The sequence below is a fragment of the Ictalurus furcatus genome, chromosome 17 (assembly GCF_023375685.1).
Source record: "Ictalurus furcatus strain D&B chromosome 17, Billie_1.0, whole genome shotgun sequence".
Taxonomy (NCBI): Eukaryota; Metazoa; Chordata; class Actinopteri; order Siluriformes; family Ictaluridae; genus Ictalurus; species Ictalurus furcatus.
The window spans coordinates 23,380,509-23,406,342 of NC_071271.1; the positions used below are offsets into that span (position 1 = coordinate 23,380,509).

The 25,834-nt window shown below is 40.4% G+C and overlaps 1 protein-coding gene across 2 annotated transcripts in view; it reads left to right on the forward strand.

The window, feature by feature from the left end:
• The window catches only part of gdpd5b (glycerophosphodiester phosphodiesterase domain containing 5b), a 62,594-nt gene that overhangs the window by 34,380 nt on the left and 2,380 nt on the right, over window positions 1-25,834 (forward strand). The window contains exons 3-16 of one of the 2 annotated variants that reach the window (XR_008388318.1): window positions 1,711-1,814; window positions 5,805-5,898; window positions 10,301-10,360; window positions 10,514-10,612; window positions 11,380-11,473; window positions 12,951-13,096; window positions 15,120-15,202; window positions 16,489-16,639; window positions 17,611-17,832; window positions 18,132-18,289; window positions 19,841-19,988; window positions 21,082-21,164; window positions 24,480-24,592; window positions 24,696-25,550. Coding sequence is in view for 1 of the 2 variants with exons in the window: in XM_053647770.1 (XP_053503745.1) it covers window positions 1,711-1,814; window positions 5,805-5,898; window positions 10,301-10,360; window positions 10,514-10,612; window positions 11,380-11,473; window positions 12,951-13,096; window positions 15,120-15,202; window positions 16,489-16,639; window positions 17,611-17,832; window positions 18,132-18,289; window positions 19,841-19,988; window positions 21,082-21,164; window positions 24,480-24,592 (1,555 nt within the window). In the remaining variant the exon portion in view is untranslated. The remainder of the gene's footprint in view (window positions 1-1,710; window positions 1,815-5,804; window positions 5,899-10,300; window positions 10,361-10,513; window positions 10,613-11,379; window positions 11,474-12,950; window positions 13,097-15,119; window positions 15,203-16,488; window positions 16,640-17,610; window positions 17,833-18,131; window positions 18,290-19,840; window positions 19,989-21,081; window positions 21,165-24,479; window positions 24,593-24,695; window positions 25,551-25,834) is intronic. The other variant, XM_053647770.1, reaches the window with a different exon arrangement.

The window sequence follows — 25,834 nt, forward strand, 5'->3', positions numbered from 1 at the left end:
TCGTGTCTGGCTGGTTTTGATTGCCACAGACAAGTATTTCAGCATGCTTGCTTACACTGGAAAAACATGGGGGGAAACTGTTTCACTACATTTATTCATAACGGTAGTCTGATGTGAGTTTTTAACTTTTATTAATAAACTTAAAAAAAAAAAAGATTTATTGATGCTCAGGAAGGCAAAACGATACATTAAGAGCCAGGGGGGGTGTAAACTTTTGAACAAAATGATCGGTGTAATTGTTTTGTTCATTTACTACCGCCCTTCAGAAGCTACATAACATATTTACAAGTTTCCGAGAAGACAAAATAACGATAAAAGTTTACACCGATCATCCTGTTCAAAAGTTTACACCCCCCTGCTTCTTAACGTATCGTGTCGCCTTCTCGAGCATCAGTGAACGTTTGCACCTTGTGTAATAGTCGTGTACGAGTCCCTCGGTCGTCCTCAGCGTGAAAAGATGGATCCGAACATCATATAGACGCTGTTGGAAAGCGGTCAAATATGCAGAAGATGCTGGAAAAGTAAAGAATGTGCAGGACCTGGAGGATTTTTCTGAAGAACAGTGAGCTGTTTAAGTGAAGAGCTCTCACAAAACATAAACGCATCATGTCGCGGATCATCCACGTAGCGACACGCGGTATTAAGAATCGAGCGTGTGTAAATAAACTTTTGAACTGGCTCGTTTGTGTAAATTCAGTTATTATTGTGTCTTGTGGACGACATGTAAACATCTGCTATGTGAGATGGCTTATTCATATTTATTTATAAACAACTAAATGCCATTTTTATGATCCCTTTTATTTATTTATTTATTTATTTTAAAAAACTTCTTAACACTTTGTAGAAGGCGTACGTAAACTTGTGACCTCGACTGTACATCGTGCATCACAGAAATGTCTTCTGTTTAGAAATGTGATATTTTTGTCGTATCTCCCATCTCAATGAGGCAGAACACAGCTGTTCTTCTGGTGTTTTATTCACCAGTGCAGCAATAATGTTAAAATGAGCTCCAGTTAATTACGGTGGGTTTTGGGGGTTTTTTTGAGGTTTTTGCAGTTTGCACTCTAAACGAGTAGTTCCATCTCTGAAAGGATGAATCACACAGATATAGATGTCCATTGTAAGCGAGCTTTGAGTGTAGGCAGTTTGTAGTTTTATTGCTTACTACATGTAATCTTTGAATTTCTTGTCTGTTGCAATGACACACACACTGTACACTGTTGAGATTAGGCCAAAAAAAATTCCTTTAATTCCTTTAATGATCTCCATGTGGGCGCACGGTGGCTTGGTGGTTAGCACGTTCGCCTCACACCTCCAGGGTCCGGGGTTCAATTCCCGCTGGGGCCGTGTGTGCGGAGTTTGCATGTTCTCCCCGGGTACTCCGGTTCCCCCCAAGACATGCATGGTAGGCTGATTGGCGTGTCTAAAGTGTCCGTAGTGTATGAATGAGTGTGTATGTGATTGTGCCCTGCGATGGACTGGCACCCTGTCCAGGGTGTACCCTACCTCGTGCCCGATGCTCCCTGGGATAGGCTCCAGGTTCCCCATGACCCTGAAGAAGGAGTAAGAGGTAGAAATGGATGGATGGATGGATCTCCATGTGAAGAGAAGGAATACATTTTTTGTTTGCGGCTCACACTTTGCACACAATTTTTTCCATCTAGTCATTAACTGAAGTGTGTTTGTGTGTGTGTGTGTGTTTTCCCGCAGTGGGAGTGTATGTGGACCCTCATCCTCTTCGGGACGTTCACTCTGCTGCTGTTCTGGTTTTATTTCTGGTGGGAAGCAAGCAACGACTACAGCGAGTTTAACTGGTGAGTTTCAATTCGATTGGTTTTTACTTATGTAGCGCTTTTAACAATAGACGTCGTCACAATGGACCTAAATTTAAAATCTCCATCCAGATTTCTGTGAAGCTGCTTTGTCAGTGGCATTAATTCGTCATACCGAGTTGTATTGTGGAGGAGTTTGTCATGCGCCGTGTCTGTGGTAACTGTTGCGCTGCCTTTTATATTGAAACGAAAAGATTTCATGTGCAGTATGACTACTCTGGGGAAATAAAGGTCAAATCAAATCAAAAAACACCATATTATATACAATACTGTGATTGCGTTGCGCCGACTTACAAGAATTAAATGAATACGTAGAGTTTAGAGCTAATAAAGAATTGTTGTTTTTCAGGTTGTGTTTACCGTCTGATTTAAAATTTTATTTCCATCATTGCACACTATTCATTTATTTGTATTTTTTTGCCCTTTTGTAGTGTCCACAATGGATGGTCTATGAATGTACCACACACAGTACAGAATACCCATAATGCACTCTGGCATTTGTATGGAACGCAATAGAGAGTAGGATACAAATTTTGGTTGCTGTGATTTTATTCTTTTTTTTTTTTCTCCTCACCAGATTGAAAAATGACAACATTAATATTGTAATTTAAATATCATTTTCGTAACTCTCAGGAGCAACAGGAATACGTTAGTCTCAGAAATCAAAGTTTGATTTGAATAGTTGAATTTTGTGCAACACGATTAAGTAATAAAATTGATTTCATTAATGTTAAGATTCATCTTCACTGGTGTAACGTAGTATATTGCTCCCCATCCCCCCACACACACTTTTTAATTTTATTTAAAAAAAAAAAAAAAAAAATTATCAGTAATTTAATTTTATTATATATTTCATTTCTTTTGCTTAGCCTACTGGCTTCCTTTTTCCTGTAAACAGAAAAAAAAAATGCATTATTGCTATACTATAAATATGAATAAATCCCTACTATAGCAACACTAACTTAAATTAAAAGTAAATCTTATTAGGTAAAAAAAATGCTGATTTAGACAGATTAAAGACGGATATTATTAACTATACTCTGTACAAAAATATGAACACTCCATTGAAGATTTCATGATAAATAATGAATTTTCTGATATACAATAGTTTAAATAAACGACAAAAACTTCGCAGTATAGTCTGCTTTCAGTTTCTTTCATATCCTGTGGTCGTCCCCTTTGGTCTGCATCTGTATCTGTGTCTCACAGCAGGGTAAAGCCTTTCGTACGAGACGGTATCGTGAAGGGCGTTGTGTTTCAGAGTGCCCTCGAGTTAACGCCTGTGAATAAACCGACAACGTGAGAGATAGTAATTAGCAGACGTGGCTGTGATATGACCTCCTCCTGGCTCAGGGACATGTCAGGACTGATCTCACATCAGCTTCGTCATGCCGAGTTAAGAAATGAATGACAGTATTGAAGTGCAGATGCTGTCTGCATTGCTTTATATTCCTAGGTTCTCTTTAGTTTTAGCTCGATTTAAAAGAAGTTCCATAAGCTGAGATTCTTCTTCAGAGTAAATGGTATTTTTGACGGGTCGAATAGCACTGTGAAATTAGTGTTACATACAGTAATCCCCCGGTGTTATAGAAGTGCTGTGGTGAATACGGTGCGTTCACGTCATGTCAGAATCACATACAATACAAGAGGAGTCATCTCTTAGGAAACGCACAAATATACAGTATACACTGACAATCTCACTGCAGTTCATGTTTTAAAAAACAAAAAAAATTCTTTATAAGGCATTAAAGAACAAAAGCACACTAGGTCATTTGGGCTAAAGTTAAAAAAAATAATAATTAAAAAAAAAAAAAAAAAAAAAAAAAGACACAAAAAAATTTTTTTGTACCCTCATTTTCATCCAGTTCCCACACACTAGATAGTTCTGGGGTGCCAAAGCTAACGGTTGCTAACCATAGCACCAAAGCTAAGGTTGTTTCCCTGAGGCAGTCATTTTCAAACTGTTGCTCGTGCGACGTTATCAGGCAGCTGAGGGAGGAGATCCTAAAAGCCAGGGCCACAATGCATAAAGTGTCATAGTGAAAATATATTATATTATAACATATTAGCCCTGGAGCTTGTAGCCTAGCCAATCGGCTAACCTTACTGCAACTAGCGATCGGATTACGCTAGCAACATTACAAGAAGAAAAATAAAAAAAGAAGAAAAACAGTAGTTTACATTTTACATAATGTGCTAGTGGGTCTATCGGCAAAACTGAAGTGTCCTTCTCTGCAGCTCTGAGGACGAGTCATCAATGCTAATTGGATAGTCCTCACACTAGACTACGTTATCCCACAACTGTATCTGGATGTCATTGTTTCCTAATTGAATTTGACAACTCAAACCTAAAAAGCGAACACCTTACAAAACTACCAAGGTACAGACCTCACCTATCCTCTTTGCTAGCTACAGCCATGCTACACAACAAACGCCCACGAATGGCTTTGATTGACAGCAGAGAGATGAAGACAATCCTTCTCACCAAGGCAGCATGGCCAATTACGCACTCCTGGACTGTCAGTCTTAGTTTTACTTTTTAGTATACATAATATATACCTATAGCAGTATAGATTACCTAAAAGGTGGCTGATGGAACAGGAGATTGATCATTTACTCATTTTATTAAGCATTTGAAACGCTTCCCTCATTATGATCGTGTTTTTTTTATTATTATTTATTTATTTTTTTCCACAGTTATATACATAACCTACACAATAATTAGAAGATGAGCTAATTATTCCACAGTGTAGTAAGATGCTCAAATCTGATTGGTCAGAAGGTTGATCAAGTTTCTATAACGGCAGCTTTGTTTGTGCGTGTTTATAAAAAAAATATATATATATATATATATATATATATATATATATATATATATATATATATATATATATATATATATATATATATATAATTATTCACTTCAAGAGAGGCATAAAGAGAAATTAGTGAAGGAACAAGAAGTTTATAGCTGCTATAACGTATGTGATAACAGGAAATACCTAATTAAAAAAAAAAATCGTAATTGTAAACACATTAAAAAAAAAAATGAAATTCTTTTGAAATTCTATGGAAAAAAAAACCCCCAGAAGTTTGTGAAAGTTGTTTATCATCTGTAAATTGTTGCGGTATGAGCGGAACGAAACACCTTCGGATATACCCGTACAGGAAAATAATCTACGCTACGTATCATGACACCATCGTCGTGTTTTAATTCCTACACACGTTTTATGTAAACCAGTATAAAAACGTGCTGGTTTGTGGGTCTTTATGGGTTCTTTTATCTGTTCTATGTACAGTAATATTATTAATTGATAAAAGTTTTAAATGACAAAAATTTGAAATGACACGTTTTTCATGCCCGAGGTTAAAAGCATTAAAATCGCTACTCCAAAGCGTCATGTTTTCGAAAACGCGCTCGGCATTTCGCTTGAAATTCAGGCATAACTGTAACCGACGGTTAAATATAATAAACGTGTTTACAGTTATTTTTTTCTTCTTCGATATTTTCTTTACTTTTTACATTTTTCCTTTAAAGGTTCTTTCGTTCTGAGGTTGCGGGCGTGGTTGAAATCGGAGCTACGGCATCCACGAACCAGAAAATGAAATAATATTAAGCATCTCAGTGGCATCAGGAGTTTGTCGAGTTTAGCGTACCTTACGCTATATATTGCTGTATATTCTTTAAGACTCTTGTAAGATGCCATTTAGACCTTCAGGAACAGCGATTACACCTGCATTAACTGCTGAAAGTGCTGTAATAAAGGGATTCCTGGATATATTTATGAATAATTCTTTAGCACTGGCCTGTTTAGTGTATATTATTATACGAGTCACGAGGAGCCGCTCCACTCACTTTCAGCGGTTCTCGTGCGTGTGTGTGAGATCATGACTCACTCTTTCAGTTCCCAGCATAGTGTGTAATGATGAACCATGTTTCTCTCTCTCGCTCTCTCTCCTCTGTTCTTCCAGGTATTTATATAACCAGTCAGGCGAGTGGAGTGATGGAACTGTTCCCATACTGGCTACAACAGCTGCAGGCTTCACCTATATTGCATTTTTAATGGTGAGCTGTGACACTGCCTGGTATTCATACCTCCGAGGCCCTGATCCTGCTCCACGGCTCAGGAAGGTGGAGCTAGTCTTCTCTCAGACAAACCAAACATCCGTGCCTATCTATCTCTCTCAGACACACATCCAGACGTTTCACTTTTACTCCAAATGCCTGACATTTTTTTCAGTACAAACTCACTCGTAAATCAAATTCACTTTTTTTGGCATGTATATGAACTGTGGAGCTAGTCAGTAAGCATAACTGGAGAAAAAAAACCCCAACAACATTAGCCTCCCTTTTTTCTAAGATTATTGCTAGCACCACTCACTTAGTTGGTGTGCTGAATTACGTACAGCTGAACTTAATATGTTGTCAGAATTGTCCTGAGTGGTGCAACCGGAAAGCGCTCGCGCTATCATCAAGAGACCGCAGGTTTGTGTAGATGGGATGGCATACTCTCTCTACAGTGTCAATCACAGACATCTGTGAGCTCATGTATGCAGAAGAGGGTAGATAGCACTTTCCTCTGAGCGTGTTTCAAGCAGCTGCTCAAAAAGATGTGGTTGGAAGCACGTGAAGCACAAAGTTTTCATCCCCGGTTTGTAGCAGTCACAGGAGAGAGCTGCCTGGTGGCAGAAATCGACAGATAACCAAATTAGATTTAAAAAAAAAAAAAAAAAAAAAAAAAAAAAAAAAAGACAAAAGAGAATAGTGCATATACTGTATATTAGTATGATTCTGCTGAGCTTCTGATGTAGCTTACTTTATGATGAAATATCATTTTAGGATGTTTTGCAGTCCCTCCAGGATTTTGTGATTTTTGCAATCGCAGAAATGAACGCAAAATCAAGGAAACTCTGCCGTTTTCGTAGGAGCTTGCAATTTTTCAAAATGACCGCAGATTTTCCACAGATTTGAGCAGACGTGTCATGTGACGTCATCACAACGTGCATTCAGCCAAAGCCCTGATCGAGTCACGTGCGTTGAACATGAGTACAGCTCAAATGTCTCGTTTACCAACAAACATCACTGGGAAAGAGCGTGCAAAACAATTACGTGCAATTGCATTTTTTCCAATTTAAGTTAAAAAAATAAATAAATAAATAAAAAAACCCACAAAAAACTCCACAAGTTTTGAAAAAAGCAGCAACAAAATCAATCAACAACTAAACAAAATCTGGTATGGACTGGTTTTGAGTTGGACCCTTTTTCCATTTGATTCATTTTTTATTTCATATATATTTTAATCCCATTCTCACCATCTTTCAGAGGAATTTTGACCAATGAACGTGAATGAACATGGCCTTTCTGTGTCTCGTAAGCTTCAGATCTGATCTTCTGCTTTAAAGTAAAAACCACCCATTCCTACAAAAAAAAATTTTTTTTGCTTTCTTGACCCAGGTTTGCACAATGAAACCGTTTATTTATTATTAAATAATGAAATAATGCCCCAAATACTATATTTAACTTATAAATAATGACGACTAACATTGCCAAATATATTGTAATATTTACACGTAATGTAACAATGACTCTGAGGCTCATTGGGATCCATATGCGGGTTTATTAACAAGCAGCGAATACACAGAGTAGGAACCCTAGGAGGTTGGAACCCTAGAACACACTGAAAGGGTGTTAACTGTGTGGAAGGTTTGAGAATTGAGTTTTGTGCATACTTTGCCCAATGGAGAAAGCGGCTCCAGTCAGATTGGTTCTGTTGGCAGTAAATACGAAGGAATTTGGGGAGTTCTTGGTTTAGTTGTTCCGTTTGGCCATTGGTGTGGGTATGGTAACCTGAACTGAGACTTATATTGACGTTGAGAAGTCGAAAAAGGCAGTCCAGACCTTTGATGTGTATTGGGGCCCCCCGGTCCTAGGCGATGTCTTCTGGAGGCCCATAGTAGTGAAACACATAGTGGAAGAGTTGTTCTGTGGTTTCGCGTGCTGATGGGAGCTTTGATAAATGTATTAGCTGGCATGCCTGGAACAATGACCGTTAGTATAATGGTGTTACCTTGGGAAACTGGTGGATCAGTGATGAAGCCATTGGCAATGTGAGACCATGGCCACTGTGTTTAGGAGAGTTACCTTGGCATTGAGACAGGATGGTGCCAGTACTGGTGTTCGAACCGTCCACTTCTACCACAAAGGACGTATCGGGGTCAGGGTGACGCAGAAGGGGTGCGGAGGTGAAGTGTGTTTTTAGTTCCTTAAAGGCTTGGATGGCATTGGCAGACCAGTGGAGCTTGGTGTCATGAAAGTGAGTGGAGCAGCAACCGTACTGAAATTCCTGATAAAGCTCCTGTAGAAGTTAACGAATCCTAAGAAATGTTGTCGCTCCTTTACCATGGTGGGTTGTGGTTCTGCAGCCAGGGCAAGTCGAGGATGATAGAGCTTCAACTTGTAGAACGAGATCAGAGGTGGTATATTGTACGTGGCCAGTCCCCAGGGGGCACTGCCACTGCCAAAGGAGAGTCACACGGGATTAGTGGTATCTTATCTTACGCTGCCGGCTAGGTTTTCATCAATAAAGCTGCCCCTGAATCTACCAAGGCCTTAGTGGTGATGGATTTAGACAGCACTGATAACGTTACTGGTACTATCACAAATGTCATGATTAAGAGGGAGGAAGTCAATACACTCACCCTGCTGTCGTACAATGGAGGAGGTCGAGTCGGGCAGTCGGCTCTCACGTGTCCCGCTCAGCCACAGCAGAGACCTAGCTGGTTCCTAATGTGGCGCTCATGCTCTTCTATGGAGAGCTGGGTTCGCCTGACTTGCATGGGTTCGGCGTTGTCACAGGGCTGCTGTGAATAGGTGGGAAGGCTGGGCACTCGCGCAGGTTGTCGGTGTGAATGGCCAGCTCTATGAACTGATCCAGGGTCCTGCCTTTGTCACAGCAGGCCAGCTCGGATTGCACATTGGTGTTTAATCCCTGGCAGAACAGTAGTTTTAGGGTGTCCTCCACCCACACCAGTTTGCACGGCAAGGGTGCAGAAAGATCGAGCGTATTCTGTTGCCATCTGACGTCCTTGCCGGAGCACGAGCAGCTGTTCCCCGGCGCTCCTTCCCCCCTCTGAGTGCTTGAATACTTCTCTCAGCCGTATGGTTTTGGTCCTGGGTTACCCCAGACCGCCGTGGCCCAGTCCATCGCCTTTCCCGTAAGCAGCAGGCACATGAAGGAGATCTTGCTTTCCTCTGTGGGATACAGCATGGGTTGTTGTTCTATGAACATGTGCTATGAGAAACCCCTTACATTTGGTTGGGGCACCGTCAAATCTTGGGGTACTTTGAGGCAGTACGACAGGTACCTGACTCTCCGGCACCGCGACGAGCGCAGCTTCCGGTGTCGGCCGAAGGAGACTCTGCAAGGATCTCACAAGCTCTTACATTAGCGTCGTGAGTCGGCTTAGTTATTGTTGATGAGTCACCAGCATAATCGCTTGAGCGGCCGGTTCGTTAAAGAGGTGCCTGATAGCCGCTGGATCGGTAGTTGGCAAAGTCTTCTGTAACGATGAGTCAGGCTGATTGGGATCCATATGTGGGTTTATTAACAAACAGCGAATACACAGAGTAGTCAGGCATGAGCAGAGGTATCAGCAGATTCAATGGCAGGCAATAAGCAGTAATCAGCGAAGTCCACCAGAGCATACAGCAGGTTAACCATGGAGAAAACAACATAGGAAATAATCGCGTTCAGAGACATGAACGAGGCAAACGAGACTTTGGGACAAGTGAGCAAACAAATGGGGTTTAGACAGCGTCTGTGATGAGGCACAGGTGAGTTTGTAATCAGTTCCTGGTTGCAACCTCTTGGGTAATGTAATCCTGGTGGTTCTTGGGTAATGTGGTCCCGTGTTCGAACGCTGGTGAGTGAGACCTCTGGTGGTTGTTAGAGGAATTTTCCCTGGCATTCGTGACGAATAACATCTATTTGGCTTCTAATTTCTGTAATGAATTAAATCTGCTTAACCCATGGTCCAAAAAAAACCCCCATCTATGCAGCAAATCAAAAGTAGCTGATTGATCTGGTAAACCACAGACCAGGCAACCTTACGTATGTGGTATTGATTTGAAGTTTCAAGAAAACCTTTTTGCTGGTTTCAAAAAGATAGGATTGAGATGTAATTAGTATTACAGTCTGCACCTTGTTGTTACTCATAACTGACTACTTGCAACACTTTTAACCAGGTGTAATTTGTTATAAATGAATTCTTCTCATACATACAAAAGAAATTGTATACTGTATATTAAAAAAAAAAACAATTAACATTCTTTTTGCAAGCTATGAATGGGATATATTATTACAATAAAAGTACAATTTGTCATGTTATCATCGCTAACTTCAAGAAATGACAACCGATTTTGCATTTATTTTATTAGTTGATGATTTTTCTGCGTTATTGTGTTGTAGATTTTAGCACTATGTCACATCTCAGTTGGACAGCAGCTGAACCTGCACTGGATCCATAAGGTACGTGTTACATGACGATAACCCCATCCTTGTGTGTGTGTGAGGTCACACTGTCCCAAGGCCTCAGTGAATTTGTGTCTTCTGTCAAATTACAAAGAAGACGGATGTCACGCACATTGTTTCACTCAGGTGAAACTGTTCGTTCTTTCTTAGATCGGAGTGACTGCAGCTTTACTGACCACCGTGATCGGCATGATATCCGTCAGTCAGATCTGGAGCAAGGAATGGGATATCTTCTCGATCTCTCTACAAGTATGTTCACCATAACCAGCCCAAATCTATGGACAGATTGTTTTAGTTCTTTTTTTCGTAAAACAATTACAGTTTAAAGCTCGCATTTACTGAGATTCCAGATAAAGAGGCTAATTGGCGTTTGATATATTACACTTGCATTTCGAGGGCATGTTGTGGGTGATTTTACAAAATTTAATCACATAAATGATGTGTGCAAAGTAGGGCGGAGGAAACAAATTTAAATGATTGATTGATAGCTGTAGCAAACTATCTCCAGAGAGACTAGAGGAAGAATATGTATATAATATGTATGCATGTTATATGTTAGATATAATATGTAAAGAATCTGTAAACACACGTCAGGTATAATGCTGATTAAAGACACCGAAACTCATCAGAAAAAAAAAAAAGACACATTATATTTGTTTTTGGCGTTCGAACTGCAGCGAATCTTAAATATACAGAAATCCAGCTTTACAGTGGTACCAATACACCAGAATTTCATGATTATTTAGAGGTTTTGAGATGTACTGTAGATTTGGGGAAATTTTATATCATAGGAGAAACAACCTCCCGCAAATTTAATACCTGCCCTTCTGTCGTATTTAATGTGTTTTTGGCATCTGTGGTGACCAATTTCTGACCAATCAGAATCCAGAATTCAATAATGATGTGGTATAATATAATAAAATGGGATACTGTAAATCTGGTCCATCACCGAGATTGCCACTTGGCTAAGTGTGTGTGTGTGTGTGTGTGTGTGTGTGTGTGTGTGTGTGTGTCAGGCCACAGGACCCTTCCTGCACATCGGTGCTCTTGCTGCAGTTACAGCATTGGCCTGGCTGGTGGCTGGACAAGTAGCTCGATCTGAGAAGACCAGTAAGTCCTTTTTTTTTTTTTTGTCTCACCTCACATTAATCACACCTTATCAAACTGATGTTAATTATTAACGCAGAACAGTAGGTCCTTTTATACACCACCGCATTCCCTTTACATCACTGCCTTGCTTAATGACGGTTCTGGTTAATGTGAAATAAAGTTTTCTGGAATTTTCCAGAAAGTGCTAACATACCAGCTGCAGTTCATGGCCGTCAGCTATCAGCCTCTGAACAATATAGTGTGTGTGTGTGTGTGTGTGTGTGTGTGTGTGTGTGTGTGTGTGTGTGTCAGTCAGATTGTAGTAGAAACTCTATACTGTCAAACACAGAACTACAGGAATGGAAAGCAAAGTTTTGTCAAATCTTACACCACAGCTTCACTCTTAAATATAAATCCAGCTTACTGTGGTACCAATACACCAGGATTTTATGATTATTTAGAGATTTCGAGATATAGATTTAGGAAACTTTAATATAATAAAAGCTTTTTTTTTCTGTAACCTAAAAAAAAAAAAACCAGACTCCCACAAATTTAATACCTGCCCTTCTGTCATATTAATGTGTTTTATTGCATCTGTCATGCAAACATGGAGCAAGTAACCAGCTTTACTGTGGTTCGAATAAGAATTCTAAAATGATTTAAAGATTCTGAAACTGGATTTGAGCTTTAATATAATAATGCCTTTCTTTTTTTTTTTTCTTTTCTTTTCTTTTTTTGGCTGAAACAGGCTTCCATGAATTTAATACCTGCCCATCTTTCATATTCATGTACACAAATCGCAGATCTGTTCACACAGCGCTGTTGAATTCTCTAATCGGATTGGTCAGAAGGTGTGGATTTATTTTCTATAGCAGCAGCTCTGACAGCAGTGCAGATTACAGGTTTATATAATGCACTTGCTGTAATATATTATCGTTTCCATAGGAACAGCTCCTTCACGTGTGTATGTGTGATATGTTAAATGGATTAAAAGTCATGTTGTTGTTTAACAAAGAAAAATGTATAATCGCTGATATGGTGACGATTTCTGTAAGCTGTTCATTTAGCATTTATGGAAGGAGTCTCCAGTGTTAGTAGGTTTACAGCCAAACAAAATTTTTTTGTTTGTTTGTTTTTGTTTTTGTTTTATTAACTTCAATAGAGAGAAAAAGTGGAGGGAACGAGTTTATTGGCTTAATATAAGTGATCATAAGAACTAACATATTTCACAGATGTTCAACAACATTATACATATTCCTTAAAGGATGAAAACATGCCAGATCTTTCTTTTGTTCTTTGATAAATAAAAAAAGATAAAGTTTTTAAATGATCTTTAATTGGCATCTCGGTAAATCAGGGTCTCGAATCTTAATTCAGTTTACAACCGAATCCAGAATGATCTGTCTAAAGTAATATTTACGTTGTTTGGGTATTTATGTGGTTTATGTTTAGGTTTGCGCATGTAGCTTTCTTCTCATTCTGATTTTGTGTGCTGTAGAGTTTCAGGTAATAGTTCTGCTCATCTACCTGGTGGTGCTTCTGAGCCTCTACCTGACCCCGCTGTCCATCACATCGCCCTGCATCATGGAGCCGCATGACCTCAAAGCACGGCCTGCTGTAATCGGCCAGCGCGGAGCTCCCATGGTAAATCCTGCAGCTAGGCAAGACGTAACTAAGATTATTGTAACTGTAGTTGAAATTAAAACACAACTTTCATTCCAGTCACAGTTGGTAGAACACATTTTCATCTCTTTTTTCCAGACTAGCATGGCTGACCGAGCTCGTGAAAGATTCCATAACTAGCTGATCAGGTTCATTAGGGAATTTAAATTAGGGGAAAACAGAAAAATATATGGAGTACAGCAGCTACGAAGACCTGCTCGCCACGGCTCTGTGCACTCATCCTTACTTCCTGGAACTATGAAAAACAAAGCTGGGGTGTGTGTATGTGTAGCATAAAACTCAGCATGGAGAAAATCAACTTCTGTGACATACAGGGGGCAAGTCAGGGCTTGTTCTTGTTGCTCACAAATACACACACACACACACTCACACTCACACTCACTAAATACGCTTCTCAAGCTGGAGATCCACTTCGTGTAACCTGAACTGAAAATGTCTAGACAAACTGACAAGGCTGTTTCTCCACAGAAAATGTGCATGTTAAAATGTTTGTAGATGTATAGGTCAGCCAAGTGAGAAATATATGGATGGGTAGGTGGACAGGTGGGTGGGTGGATGAGTGGAAAGGCAGATGAATGGGTGGATGGATGTTTGATGGATAGAAAGGCAAATAGATGTGTGGAAATATGGATAGTAAGATAAATGGATGGATGAATTGAAAGACAAATCAATGGATGGATGGAAGGATGGGCAAATAGGTGGATGTAGAGATGGATAGACATGAATGGATGAGTAAATGCAAATACAGATGGCTGGTTGGCTGGATGGATGGAGACTAAAAGCCTGTTGGATGGAGGATAGATAAAAAAAAATGGATGGATGGATGGAAGGGCAAATACATGGATGTAGAGATGGATAAACATGAATGGATGAGTAAATGCATATATGGATGGATGGATGGAGACAAAAAGCTGCTTGGATGGAGGATAGATTTAAAAAAAAATGGATGGGTGGATGGATGTTTGATGGATTAAAAGGCAAATAGATGTGTGGAAATACGGATAGAAAGATAAATGGATGGATGAATTGAAAGACAAAATCAGTGGATGGATGGAAAGAAATGGATGGATGGATGGAAGGGTAAATACATGGATGTAGAGATAGATAGACATGAATGGATGAGTAAATTCAAATGCAGATGGATGGATGGATTTAGACAAAAAGCTGGTTGGATGGCGGATAGATAAAATAAATGGATGGATGGATGGAAACCTAGACAGATAGATGGATGGATGGATGGATGGATGGAATGACAGATACTGTAGATGGCTTGATGGATACATTGGCTGGATGGAAACAACTGATTGATAGAACATCAGAAATGATGGATGGAAAGAAAGACAAGACGTATGAGATGCTAAGATGGGTGGGGAGGTGGATGAGAATAGATAGTATATTGATTAGATAGCTGGACTATTGAACAGATGGATGGTTTATGGTTTATTACACAAACACTTTATTGATCCTGAGAGAAATTTCAGAGAAATGCCGCATGCTTTTCGTTTTTATGCTTTGGTGAAATGCCAGAAACCTGACATTAGGACTCCGTTAATGTTGTTATGAAGCCTGGAAGTGTGCCGTAAGTCATGTTGTTGCACGGGAATGATCCATTTCCCGCACGAAGCCATGCTGCGATCTTGCCTCTAGGAGCTTCCTACACTGTGAGTTATTAATGATATCAGGATAATTTAAGAGATTTAGGCGCTGCTCATCTCCTGGGGGAATATGCAGGGCTGAACACTTATCCAACCCCTTCTCTCTGTTTCCTAATCAAATATTTATTCATTCTCAACCCCTAAGGTCATCCTCATACTTTTTTCTTTTTTATGTTTTACTCAGGGTTTTTTTTTATTTTTTTTTAATCCCCTTCCCTCTGCATTGTGAATGCTGCTTCCTTCCCTGGTGCTTGATCTCTCTGTGTTTGATTGAACTGTTGGATTGAAGGTTAACTCTCCCCGTGTGTCTTTTTTCCGCTTCCTGCCAGCTGGCTCCGGAGAACACGCTACTTTCTTTCCGGAGAGCTCTGCAGAAGAACGTCAGTGGGTTGGAGGCAGAGGTGGCCATCAGGTAATTATTCATTTATTCTTTCACATATTTCCTGTCCGTCCTCCTCTGCCTGACTAAAGTGCAGATCAATACACCATTTAGACTTACACAATTGTGTGTGAGAGTGAAAGTGTGTGTTTTGTGTGTGTGGGTTTAGTCATGTCTGGATGATGGATGGATAAAGCGATGGAATAAAGGAGATGAGCTTCAGGCAGATACAGAAACACTAAGAGCATGAGCGTACCCGAGAGAGCGGAAGTTCTTGTTGTATGCAGTCAATCCTATATATTTCTAAATCTCCAGACACTCGCTAAGCCACAATAAATGACCGTTATTAGAGCACGCAAATGTCCGGAGAGACGTTTGTTTTGTTTTTTTTTCCAAAGGTTCGTCCTTTTTTTGAGCATATTGAATAGAAATGAATCATTTCGTCTCGTTCCTTTGAAAATAATGTTTTTAGTCATCGAGTTCGGTTTAAAGCCAATTTAATAAGGAATAAATCATGACGGGGTGGCCCGAGGAGAGGAGGAGTTACTGTTACCACCTTAAAATGAATTCATTCCCATAACAGCACGTGTCAGGAGCGTTTGATTCACCTTATACCACAGCGATTTGCCAGTGATTACAATTTTAATAACAATAATCAGCAACAAGTCATGCCTTTAACCAGTTTATAGTTACATTTGATGCTGTGGAACATCCGAGACAAGTTAGTTAGCAAGTTAGCAGCTATAAGCAGTTGTTTGATCAGTCTCTTTTATTTAAAAAAAAAAAAAAGCTCATAGTCCTCTCTCCTGAAGTCTAAAACCTGAAATCTCCCTGAGACTCCTTCCATAAAATATTAAATAAATGTCTCCTTATAGAAAACTTCACCATATCAATATTCATAGCTTTCTATTTGTTAAATAACAACACATTTTAAGCCTTAAATGGATATAAAGATCGTCTGCCATACACGTCCATATATTAGAACAAGTGCATTCTTATAATCTTGTGATTTGCAGCTGCACTACTGTCAGAGCTGCTGTCATAGAAAATGAACCAACTCCTTCTGACCAATCAGTATCCAAGAATTCAACAGTGCATTGGTATAAATTCATTCAAAGTGAAGGGGATTTAATTATAGTCCTGAAAATTTGCCCATAGCACATTGGTGCTATTTCTCATCAGTTGTCATTAATAGAACCATTCCAAGGGTATTGTGCACAACCTGAGGGTTCGTCCATGGTGGGGCTTCAGCTATGACTTTGTCCTAGCTGGAACAGTTTAACCCGTTGTCGGTTAGTGTAACTGCTGTCTGGTTTTAGTCTAGATGGAGTGCCATTCCTGATGAGAGATCGTACCCTGAGGAGAACCACAGATGTGAGCAAAGTCTTTCCTGAGAGACAGAATGACGACGCCTCGTTCTTCAACTGGACTGAACTGAGCATGCTCAGTGCTGGCCAGTGGTTTCTAAAGGTACTTAACTGCGTGGATGGATGGATGGATGGATGGATGGATAGATGGAAAGGATACATGTGTGGAAAGATAAATGGATGGACTGATAGAAAGCCAGATGGGGAAATGTCTCGATGGATGAATGGATGACCTGCTGGAAAGATGGATGGATGAATCAATTGATGAATGGATAGAAAGAGTGGATGGATAGAAAGATAAATGGACAGATAGACAGGAAGATAGATGGACAGATGGATAGAAAGGCAGAGAGACGGATGGGCAGATATGCATGGAAAGATAAACGGATAGATGAATGGATCAAAAGATGGATGGTTGACCTGCTGAAAGATGTATGGATGGATAAATGGATGAATAGATGGATGGATAGAAAAATGGATGGATGGATAGCTGGTTGGATGGATGGATGGATGGATGAACCAATAGATGAATGGCTACAAAGATGGATGGATGGAAAGATGAATGGATGGATGGATGGATGGATAGAAAGGCAGAGAGACGGATGGGCAGATATGCATGGAAAGATAAACTGATAGACGAATGGATAAAAAGATGGATGGATGACCTGCCGAAAGATGCATGAATGGATAAATGGATGAATAGATGGATAGATAGAAAAATGGTTGGATGGATAGAAAGGCAGAAAAATGGATGGATGGAAAGATAATTGGTCGAGCGAATGGATGGATGGATGAACCAATAGATGAACGGCTACAAAGATGGATGGATGGAAAGATAAATGGATGGATGGATGGATAGAAAGGCAGAGAGATGGATGGGCACATATGGATGGAAGGATAAACTTATGGATGGATGGATGGATGGAAAGATAAATGAATGGAAATATAAATGGATGGCGAAACAGAAAGCCGATGCATAGACGTATTGAAATATGCCGTTTCTTTATTCCTCCTTTACTCTGCTCTCGGTGTTTTGATTTAGGTGTTTTTGGTGGTTTTTTTGGTGTCCTGCAGGATGACCCGTACTGGACGTTGAAGTACATGTCTGCGCAAGAGCGCTGGGCAATGGAAAATGAGACAGTGTGCAGTCTGGAACAGATGCTTCACCTGGCATCCGTCTACAACTGCTCAGCCCTGTTTACCCTCCGCAGACCTCCTCCGGGACACCCACACCACCTGAACTGGGTCAACCTCACCCTGACCACCGTCCTGCACTCGGGCATCCCTCAGCACCTGGTGACTATAACGTCCTTTATTTTCATACTTATCAAAAATGACCTGATTTTCCAAATGAGTGAAAAAAGAACAAAATAAGTCATTCAATTCCAGCGAGCACTCAGTGGAGTTGTTTTCCTGTGTCTAAATCTCAGATTTTTAACTGAACACCTAGAGCACTATCCAGTTATTGTACCTCATTATATTACACCCTGTGTAGTGAGCATCTATAGTGATCAGATGAACAGAGGAAGTTTGGCCTTGTGCAGCACCGCCCCCTGCTGGTGAAGTATGTGTAATTGTGCGGTGTGTGTGTGTAGGTGGTGTGGAGTGTGGACTGGGACAGAGAGCTGGTACAGCAGCAGGCTCCAGGCTTCCAGCAGATCTCCACTAAGATACAGACGCTGGAGAATCTCCACGAGAAAGGCATCAGCAGATTATTGCTGCGCTACGACCACGTCAGTGACGAGGATATACGGTGAGCTGTTAACCTCCACCCACCCCTCCCCCACTCCCAAAACACACCCTCCTTTCATGAACAGCAATCCAGTCATTGTGGATTTTCAGATTTCCACTAACTTCCATTAGCTGATAATGAATTATTTTTTCAACAATACTTTATTCTTCCTTCTAGACCTTTATCCTGTTTATTTACGCTTAGCATACATTTTTATTATATTCTCATATCTCCCCCCCACCCAGAATTCAATTCCCTTTTCCGCTGAGTCATTTATTGTTGTAATCGTTTACTGTTATTTCATAAAAACGTACCGTTAGATAGATCATCCGCAGACATTTCTGTAAGTAACGTATCGATCCGTGCTGAAAGATGAGCTGCTCCTGTCCGTGTCTGACTGTTTGTTTTTCATATTTAATGATTTTTTTTCAAGATTTCTCCACAAATCTTTTTTTTTTTTTTTCCCCCCCCTAAGAGACACATCCGGGTCATATCGCTCTTTTCATTTCATTCGCTTAAAGCAAAACCTTTGACATTTTTCTTTACAATTTGGCATTTTATCAACTAAACTAGGCAAAATATTTATTTATTTATTTATAATGTACGGTGTGTGTGTGTGTGTGTATATAAGGTGCTCGAATCTGATTGGTCAGAAGGTGTGCATTACTTCCGTATAACAGCACGGTTTCGGAGAGTGTTTCCGGCTCTGATATGAACGACGGGTTAATATTAATGTGCCGAACGGGCGAAGAACCACCAAAACGCCAACATTAGAACACTCCCTCGATTGTCCATCCTATTTTTAATATCATGAGACAATGCCTTTAATCCGGACAAGCTTTTGAAAGACCTGTTTTCCAAGATTGAGTCAGGAAAACAATTCAAATTTTGATTTCTAGAATCTTTTATAGACTTTTGAAGCTGAGTTTTATTGAATGTTTGTTTGGTGAATACCTGTATAGGTCTTAAATAGCAGTGAAAGTGACAATTGAAGCTGGTGTGGTAATAAAACTCGACCCTAATACAAACGAAGAAATATTAACATGCTGTTTCTAATTTTCTAGTTATTGTTTCTATAGTAACTGCTCATCATACACAGGGACTTGTACGGTCACGTAATGGAAGACTAATCGTTTTAACGGAATTTTAAAAATGTATAATTGTTACACTCTCACCCATGTCACACTCTCCCATGTTACGCTCTCACCCTGGTGCTCCGTGTCGAAACACGTCATGTTTGTGATATTTGTTGTAATATTTGGTGAAGTTGGCATACTTTTGGCCGTATAGTGCATGTGTTGTGTGGCACAGTAAAGTTCTGTAAGCACGAGGGGAAAAAAACACAAGGTGGACCTCCAACATCCGACCAATCAGGACGAGGATGCGTCTGTCCCCGCCTGTCAGTAATGTCGCAGCTTTGATCATTCAAAAATCTAGTAGTTATACAATCCATTGGTTCTGTATTTGCTGTGTAACATGCTGGTGTTTCTTCTTTGGGTCTCTATGTAATATGTAATGTGTGTGTGTGTGTGTGTGTGTGTGTGTGTGTGTGTGTGTGTGTGTGTGTAACAGGACGTACACAGCTGGTAATGTGAGTGTGACTCTGTACACTGTGAATGAGCCTTGGCTGTACTCTGTACTCTGGTGCAGCGGCGTGCACTCCGTCTCCTCCGAAGCACCGCAGATCCTCAAGAAGGTTTTATCACCTCTCTGGATAATGGTGAGAGACCGACAGTGCGCTTTGTAATTCCTCTTCCGGGTTCAATAAAACGTCTATCGGATTCTCGCCACCTTTCGTGTAAACGAGCAAATATATAACAACACATGCAGTGAGTCACCTTGCGAGCTTAAACAGATGGAGAAACAGCAAAATATTATTTATGGCTCAAATGTGTGCATTTCCTAGATTAGTCTCTTGTCTGTTGAAAGTTCTTTGGGATTTCACAGACAACAACAGAGCTCGACAGAATTTGGTCACATCAAAGTGAAATCGGAGGGGGGGAGGGGTCAATAATTTTGCTACGGATACTGTTGTGTTGAGAAGGAGTGCTGTTATTGGAAAAAAAATTAAAAATTAAATAAAAATTATCCAGTTATTGAAGAGGAACATTTGATCCATTTGTCATGATGTTCATTTGATTCAGTCATTTGAAACATACCAATAATAGATAAGTAAGGAATAAAATATTCCGGGGCAAACTTTTATAGGAAAACAATCAACGACAGGATGCTAACAGCTATATGCTATATATATATTTTCCTTTTAATTTATGTATTCATTTTCATGTGATTCATTTTCATGTGATTCACATTCATGTGATTCATTTACATGTGAATCGTGTTATATTTTACATGCAATGTCGTGGAACGTCCATGAAACAAGCTAGTTCCTCTTGTTGCTAATGTTATAGCAGCTATAAACGTCCGTCCCCTCACGTTCTGTTGACGTTAAGACGGATAAATGCGACGTGTTGGCGAGGAAACGGAAAACGTCATGTCTTCTGTCCCGAAGACCTTCCTGTGGCCGGTTTGCATCTTTACACCAGACTTTAAGAAAGCGTTAACACCGGAGACTCTTTATTTGTTAAATAACACACTTTATGATTAGTTCTCAGATTATGTAAAGCATCCACACGTCCGTGTGAACGAGATGTTACTATAGAAGCTCTAGCAGCGTTTTCGGATATAAATTTAGGGCTGTTCTCTAGAATGTAAGCGAGGTTTATCGGGAGAAAAAGTGTTGTTTTTTTGGGTGTGTGTGTGTTACAGTGCCCCCTAGTGTCTGCTCTGTCATATCACTGTTTCTGTTTCAGAGTCCAGACGAGTACTGCGTGATTTGGGTCGCCACAGATCTCGTCTCCTTCGCCCTGGTCCTGGGGATTTTTGTATTCCAGAAGTAAGCACTTTATCGGTTAGACTGTGTAATGGGTTTTTACAGGACAGATACACGGTGCATGCCGAGCGAGACAGGACCGGTTTTCACACTGTTTAGAAGTTTATTAAGCTACGCCTCATTTGTATCTGTCTCTCCTTCTGTTTCTCCTTCATAGATGCACTCTGCTAGCGTTAGAACCTCCTGTATTAATTATTTTGTACAAAATGGTGGAAGGAATGCGGTATAATTATACCAGAGCCCACGTCATCGTGTCATATAATTGAAGTGAATTCAGAACTTTATTAAATTAGCGTTCACAACTTTAAAAGTGTTCAGTATTAAAGACGAGTTTTTGAGTAAGGGATAGCGGAAAGGAAACAGTAGGGGGGGAGGTGGGGGGATAAGAACTATAGAGTGAGGGTATGAAAGGGAAGGAAAGAGGTTGATGATTGAATGAGTGCATGAGCAGTGACTGTATTTTGACTGTTTCTATTTTAAAATGCTCAGCAGTAAGCAGTGTGGGATTTTTCTGGCTACTGGTTTCATGCTGACTTTTGTGCTGCGCTCGGCATCGTGATTTCAGCTTCTGCTTCTGAACTGACCTCTTGATTCTCTCCTTCTTTTACTCTGTTATCTTTGTACCCTTCGTTCCTTCTCCTCCTCCTCTTCCTCCTCCTCCTCCTCTGCTGATCTGCATGCTCCTCTTCTCTGCTGCATTCTGGCATCTCAGCTATCACTTGATCAGGTAACTGGGTCACTTCTACCGACCCACGATGCTGTGCTACTGCGCCTGCCTACAGTATCTATCTATCTATCTATCTATCTGTCTGTCTGTCTGCCTATCTATCTGTCTGCCTATCTATCTATCTATCTATCTATCTATCTGTCTGTCTGTCTTTTTATCTGTCTGTCTGTCTGTCTATCTATCTATCTATCTGTCTACCTATCTGTTTGTCTATCTGTCTGTCTGTCTGTCTAGCTGTCTGTCTGTCTATCTATCTATCTGTCTGTCTATCTGTCTGCCTATCTATCTTTCTGTCTCTCTCTCTCTGTCTGTCTGTCTGTCTGTCTATTTTTTATCTATCTGTTTATTTATCTATCTTGCTATCTATCTCTGTCTTTCTATCTGTCTGTCTATCTGTCTGTCTGTGTCTGTCTATCTATTTGTCTATCTGTCTATCTATTTATCTATCTGTCTGTCTATCTTTCTGTCTGTCTGTCTGTTCATTTCCTTTATAACCAGCAATTGAAATAAGTGCACTTATCTTACACAATAAAACGATGGGTTTTTTTACTCAGCCGCAGAAAACATTAACTCTAAAACGTGGCTGCGTGAAATGAACTACTTAGAGTTGAGTGCCAAAGTTTGTGCCCCGACAATCTACAGTCTATCTACGTAGAAAAACCTATAACATGGTTTCAGGGGGAAAAAAAATACCAGAACCTTTCTAGGATGCTAAGAACCATTAACCTCCCTTAAGAAGCCCTTTTTTTTGTTGTTGTTGTTCTTCGAAGTGTAATTTGCAATTTATCGAAGAACAGGAGGAAAAGAAAAGGGTATCAGGGTGGACTTGCAGAATATTTATGAAAACAAATTCAGAAAAACAGGACTGAAAATCAGTCCTCATCAGTATTATTAATATCTGAGGTATGCAAACTTTTGCACAGTAAAAAGTTCTAGATTTAATTTGAAGCTTAATACATGAAATAATTAATATGCATGAATAAATAATGCTGTACATTATAGGTATTATTAAAAAAAAAAGTGGGAAAAGGGGATTCCGATAATACTTTAGTACTTGAATATGTGAATATAATAATGAGAATTATTTTATTTTTTTTAATTATTATTTTATAAAAATTATTTTTTACAATTTTTTTTATATTAATTAAATAGTATGTAAACAGTCAATTTCTTCTCACAGCTCTACCATCTAGCCCTTTAAAATTTTTTATTTATTTATTTATTTATTTATTTGATGCTAAACCAAACCCACCATTCAGTACCTCTACATCGATGTGATGTCCCTGGTATCTTCATCGGTAACTTGTTAATGAGGTACACGGTGATCTAGAGCTTGAAATCTTAATCTCTTAATCTCTGATTAAGCTTTTAATATTCTGATGAATTAATCATTGGAGTATAATAAGTAAGCCACTTCGTATTATGTCCACTAGAGGGTGGTGTTGAACCTTTGTTCCAGTCTGTTAGCCTCTGACATGATTATTTAAAGCTTCCTGCCTGAGCGCTTGAGATTTTTATTTTAGCTCCCGTTGGAGTTGAGATGTAAATTTCTCCTGGTAGAGCGATGGAGGTGGCGTGTGTGAGATGGATGGTGGCTCTGCGTTAATCACACGAACGTGCACTAAAAGTCAGTTATTTATAGCAGTGTGTCTGAGCTCAGACTCCCACACACACACACACACACACACACACACACACACACAACCTCACACTACAGCGAAGGACAAGTATAGAGACACTGCAGGACACCAGTGATTAATATCAGTGTGCTATCTAACCTATCTAAAGCATTACATTATTTAATAATCACATTAGCCATTTATTATTAGCCATTGGTCTAATTAGATTAGATTAGATTAGATTGCTACTATCGCTGAAAATGTAGTGGGTGAAACATTACACATAACTGAGACGCTCTTTACATCGTGCTTTTCAGGCTGTAGATTAGGGATGGACGATATGATGAGATAATAAAGGTATCCTCAAATAGGGCTACGTGCAAAAGTTTGCATCCCTCCTTCTTCAGATCTGGGGGTTGGGGGGTTACATTTATCTACCAAATAAAGAAAGTTACACATGAAATGTGCGTGTAACCTGAAACAAGACAAAAACAACCCACTGCTTTGAGGATATTAATAATAAAAGTAATCAAAGGTAATAAGTTAATAAGGGGTAATAATGAAAACACAGAGGGTGGGTATGTTATTAGAGAATATTTATATTACATTCAGAAAGAGAGAACTTTTGAACCGATTGAATGATGAGATTAAAAATTAGCAAACAATATGGAGCATTTAAAATCTGGAAAGGCTTAGAAGGCAATTTAGAAAAAGGCTGAAAGGTCTGGAATTTGTTTATGAATAAAGACGCGAACCATGAGTTACGTCTTCTCTACTGTGAGTCTGTCTTTTCCAGCCTCATTATTATTATTATTCTTTATGAATAGAGTTCAGAGTTCAGTTGTACATCCATAAAGGACAGTATTATTTGTTTATTTGCTCTGTTAATTAGTTCATTAACTAGACCCCTGCAGGAGGACATCAGTATTGAGACCTCTGTGTGTGTGTGTGTGTGTGTGTGTGTGTGTGTAGGTGGAGGATGAGTGGCATGCGTAGCTACAACCCGGAGCAGATCATGCTGAGCGCCACTGTCAGGAGGTCGAGCCGAGACGTCAACATCATGAAGGAGAAGCTCATCTTCTCTGGTAAAGGGATTATGTGTGTGTGTGTGTGTGTCTTTCATTTTGTGTTTGAGCATGAGCCCTATGATGTCTCCATGGCTCTGAGTGGTTCTAACGTTTCCCAAAGGTCAGCAACAGTAGCCGTTTAACCCCAGCTGTAACCCTCCATCATCTCATCTCCCATCCTGCACCATCCTGTACCATCCCTAACCATCCCGCTACATCCCCCTCCATCCTGCTCCTACCTGAACCATCCTGCATCATCTTTCATCCTCCTGCTCCATCCTGCATCATCTTTCACCATCCCCCTCCACCCTGCTCCATCCTGCTCCTACCTGAACCATCCTGCTCCATCCTGCTCCTACCTGAACCATCCTGCTCCATCCTGCTCCTACCTGAACCATCCTGCTCCATCCTCCTACATCCTGCTCCTACCTGACTCACCTGCTCCATCCTGCTCCTACCTGAACCATCCTCCTCCATCCTGCTCCTACCTGAACCATCCTCCTCCATCCTGCTCCTACCTGAACCATCCTCCTCCATCCTGCTCCATCCTGAACCATCCTGCTCCATCCTGCTCCTACCTGAACCATCCTGCTCCATCCTGCTCCTACCTGAACCATCCTGCTCCATCCTCCTACATCCTGCTCCTACCTGACTCACCTGCTCCATCCTGCTCCTACCTGAACCATCCTCCTCCATCCTGCTCCATCCTGAACCATCCTCCTCCATCCTGCTCCTACCTGAACCATCCTGCTCCTACCTGAACCACCCTCCTCCATCCTGCTCCATCCTGAACCATCCCTAACCACCCTTCATGACCATCCCGCTCCATCCTGAACCACCCTGAACCATCCTGCATCATCCACCCTCTCGCTGCCTCTCACTGCATCCTGCCATCTCTCCATCCACCGCTCCATCCTTCACCTCCAGTCCTAGCTCATGAATGGCTGTGGTTGTCATGACCAGTGCTCTCTTCATGGTGAGTAACCATGTGGGGAAAATGTAAAGTGCCCTGCATAAGTTTTCATTCATTCTATATATCCCATCCATCCGTTCTAACATCCGACCCTCCGATACAATTTCTTCCTTTTCCTTTCTTTCTATAAAAGATGATGATTTCTATAAAATAATGATTTCCTCCCCGAGTCCAGAGACGTGCGTTGTAGGCTGATTGGCATCTCCAGATTGTCCGTGTGTGTGATGCCCTGCGATGGGATGGCAACCCCGTCCAGGGTTTCCCCCGCAGTGTGCCCCGGGTTCCCT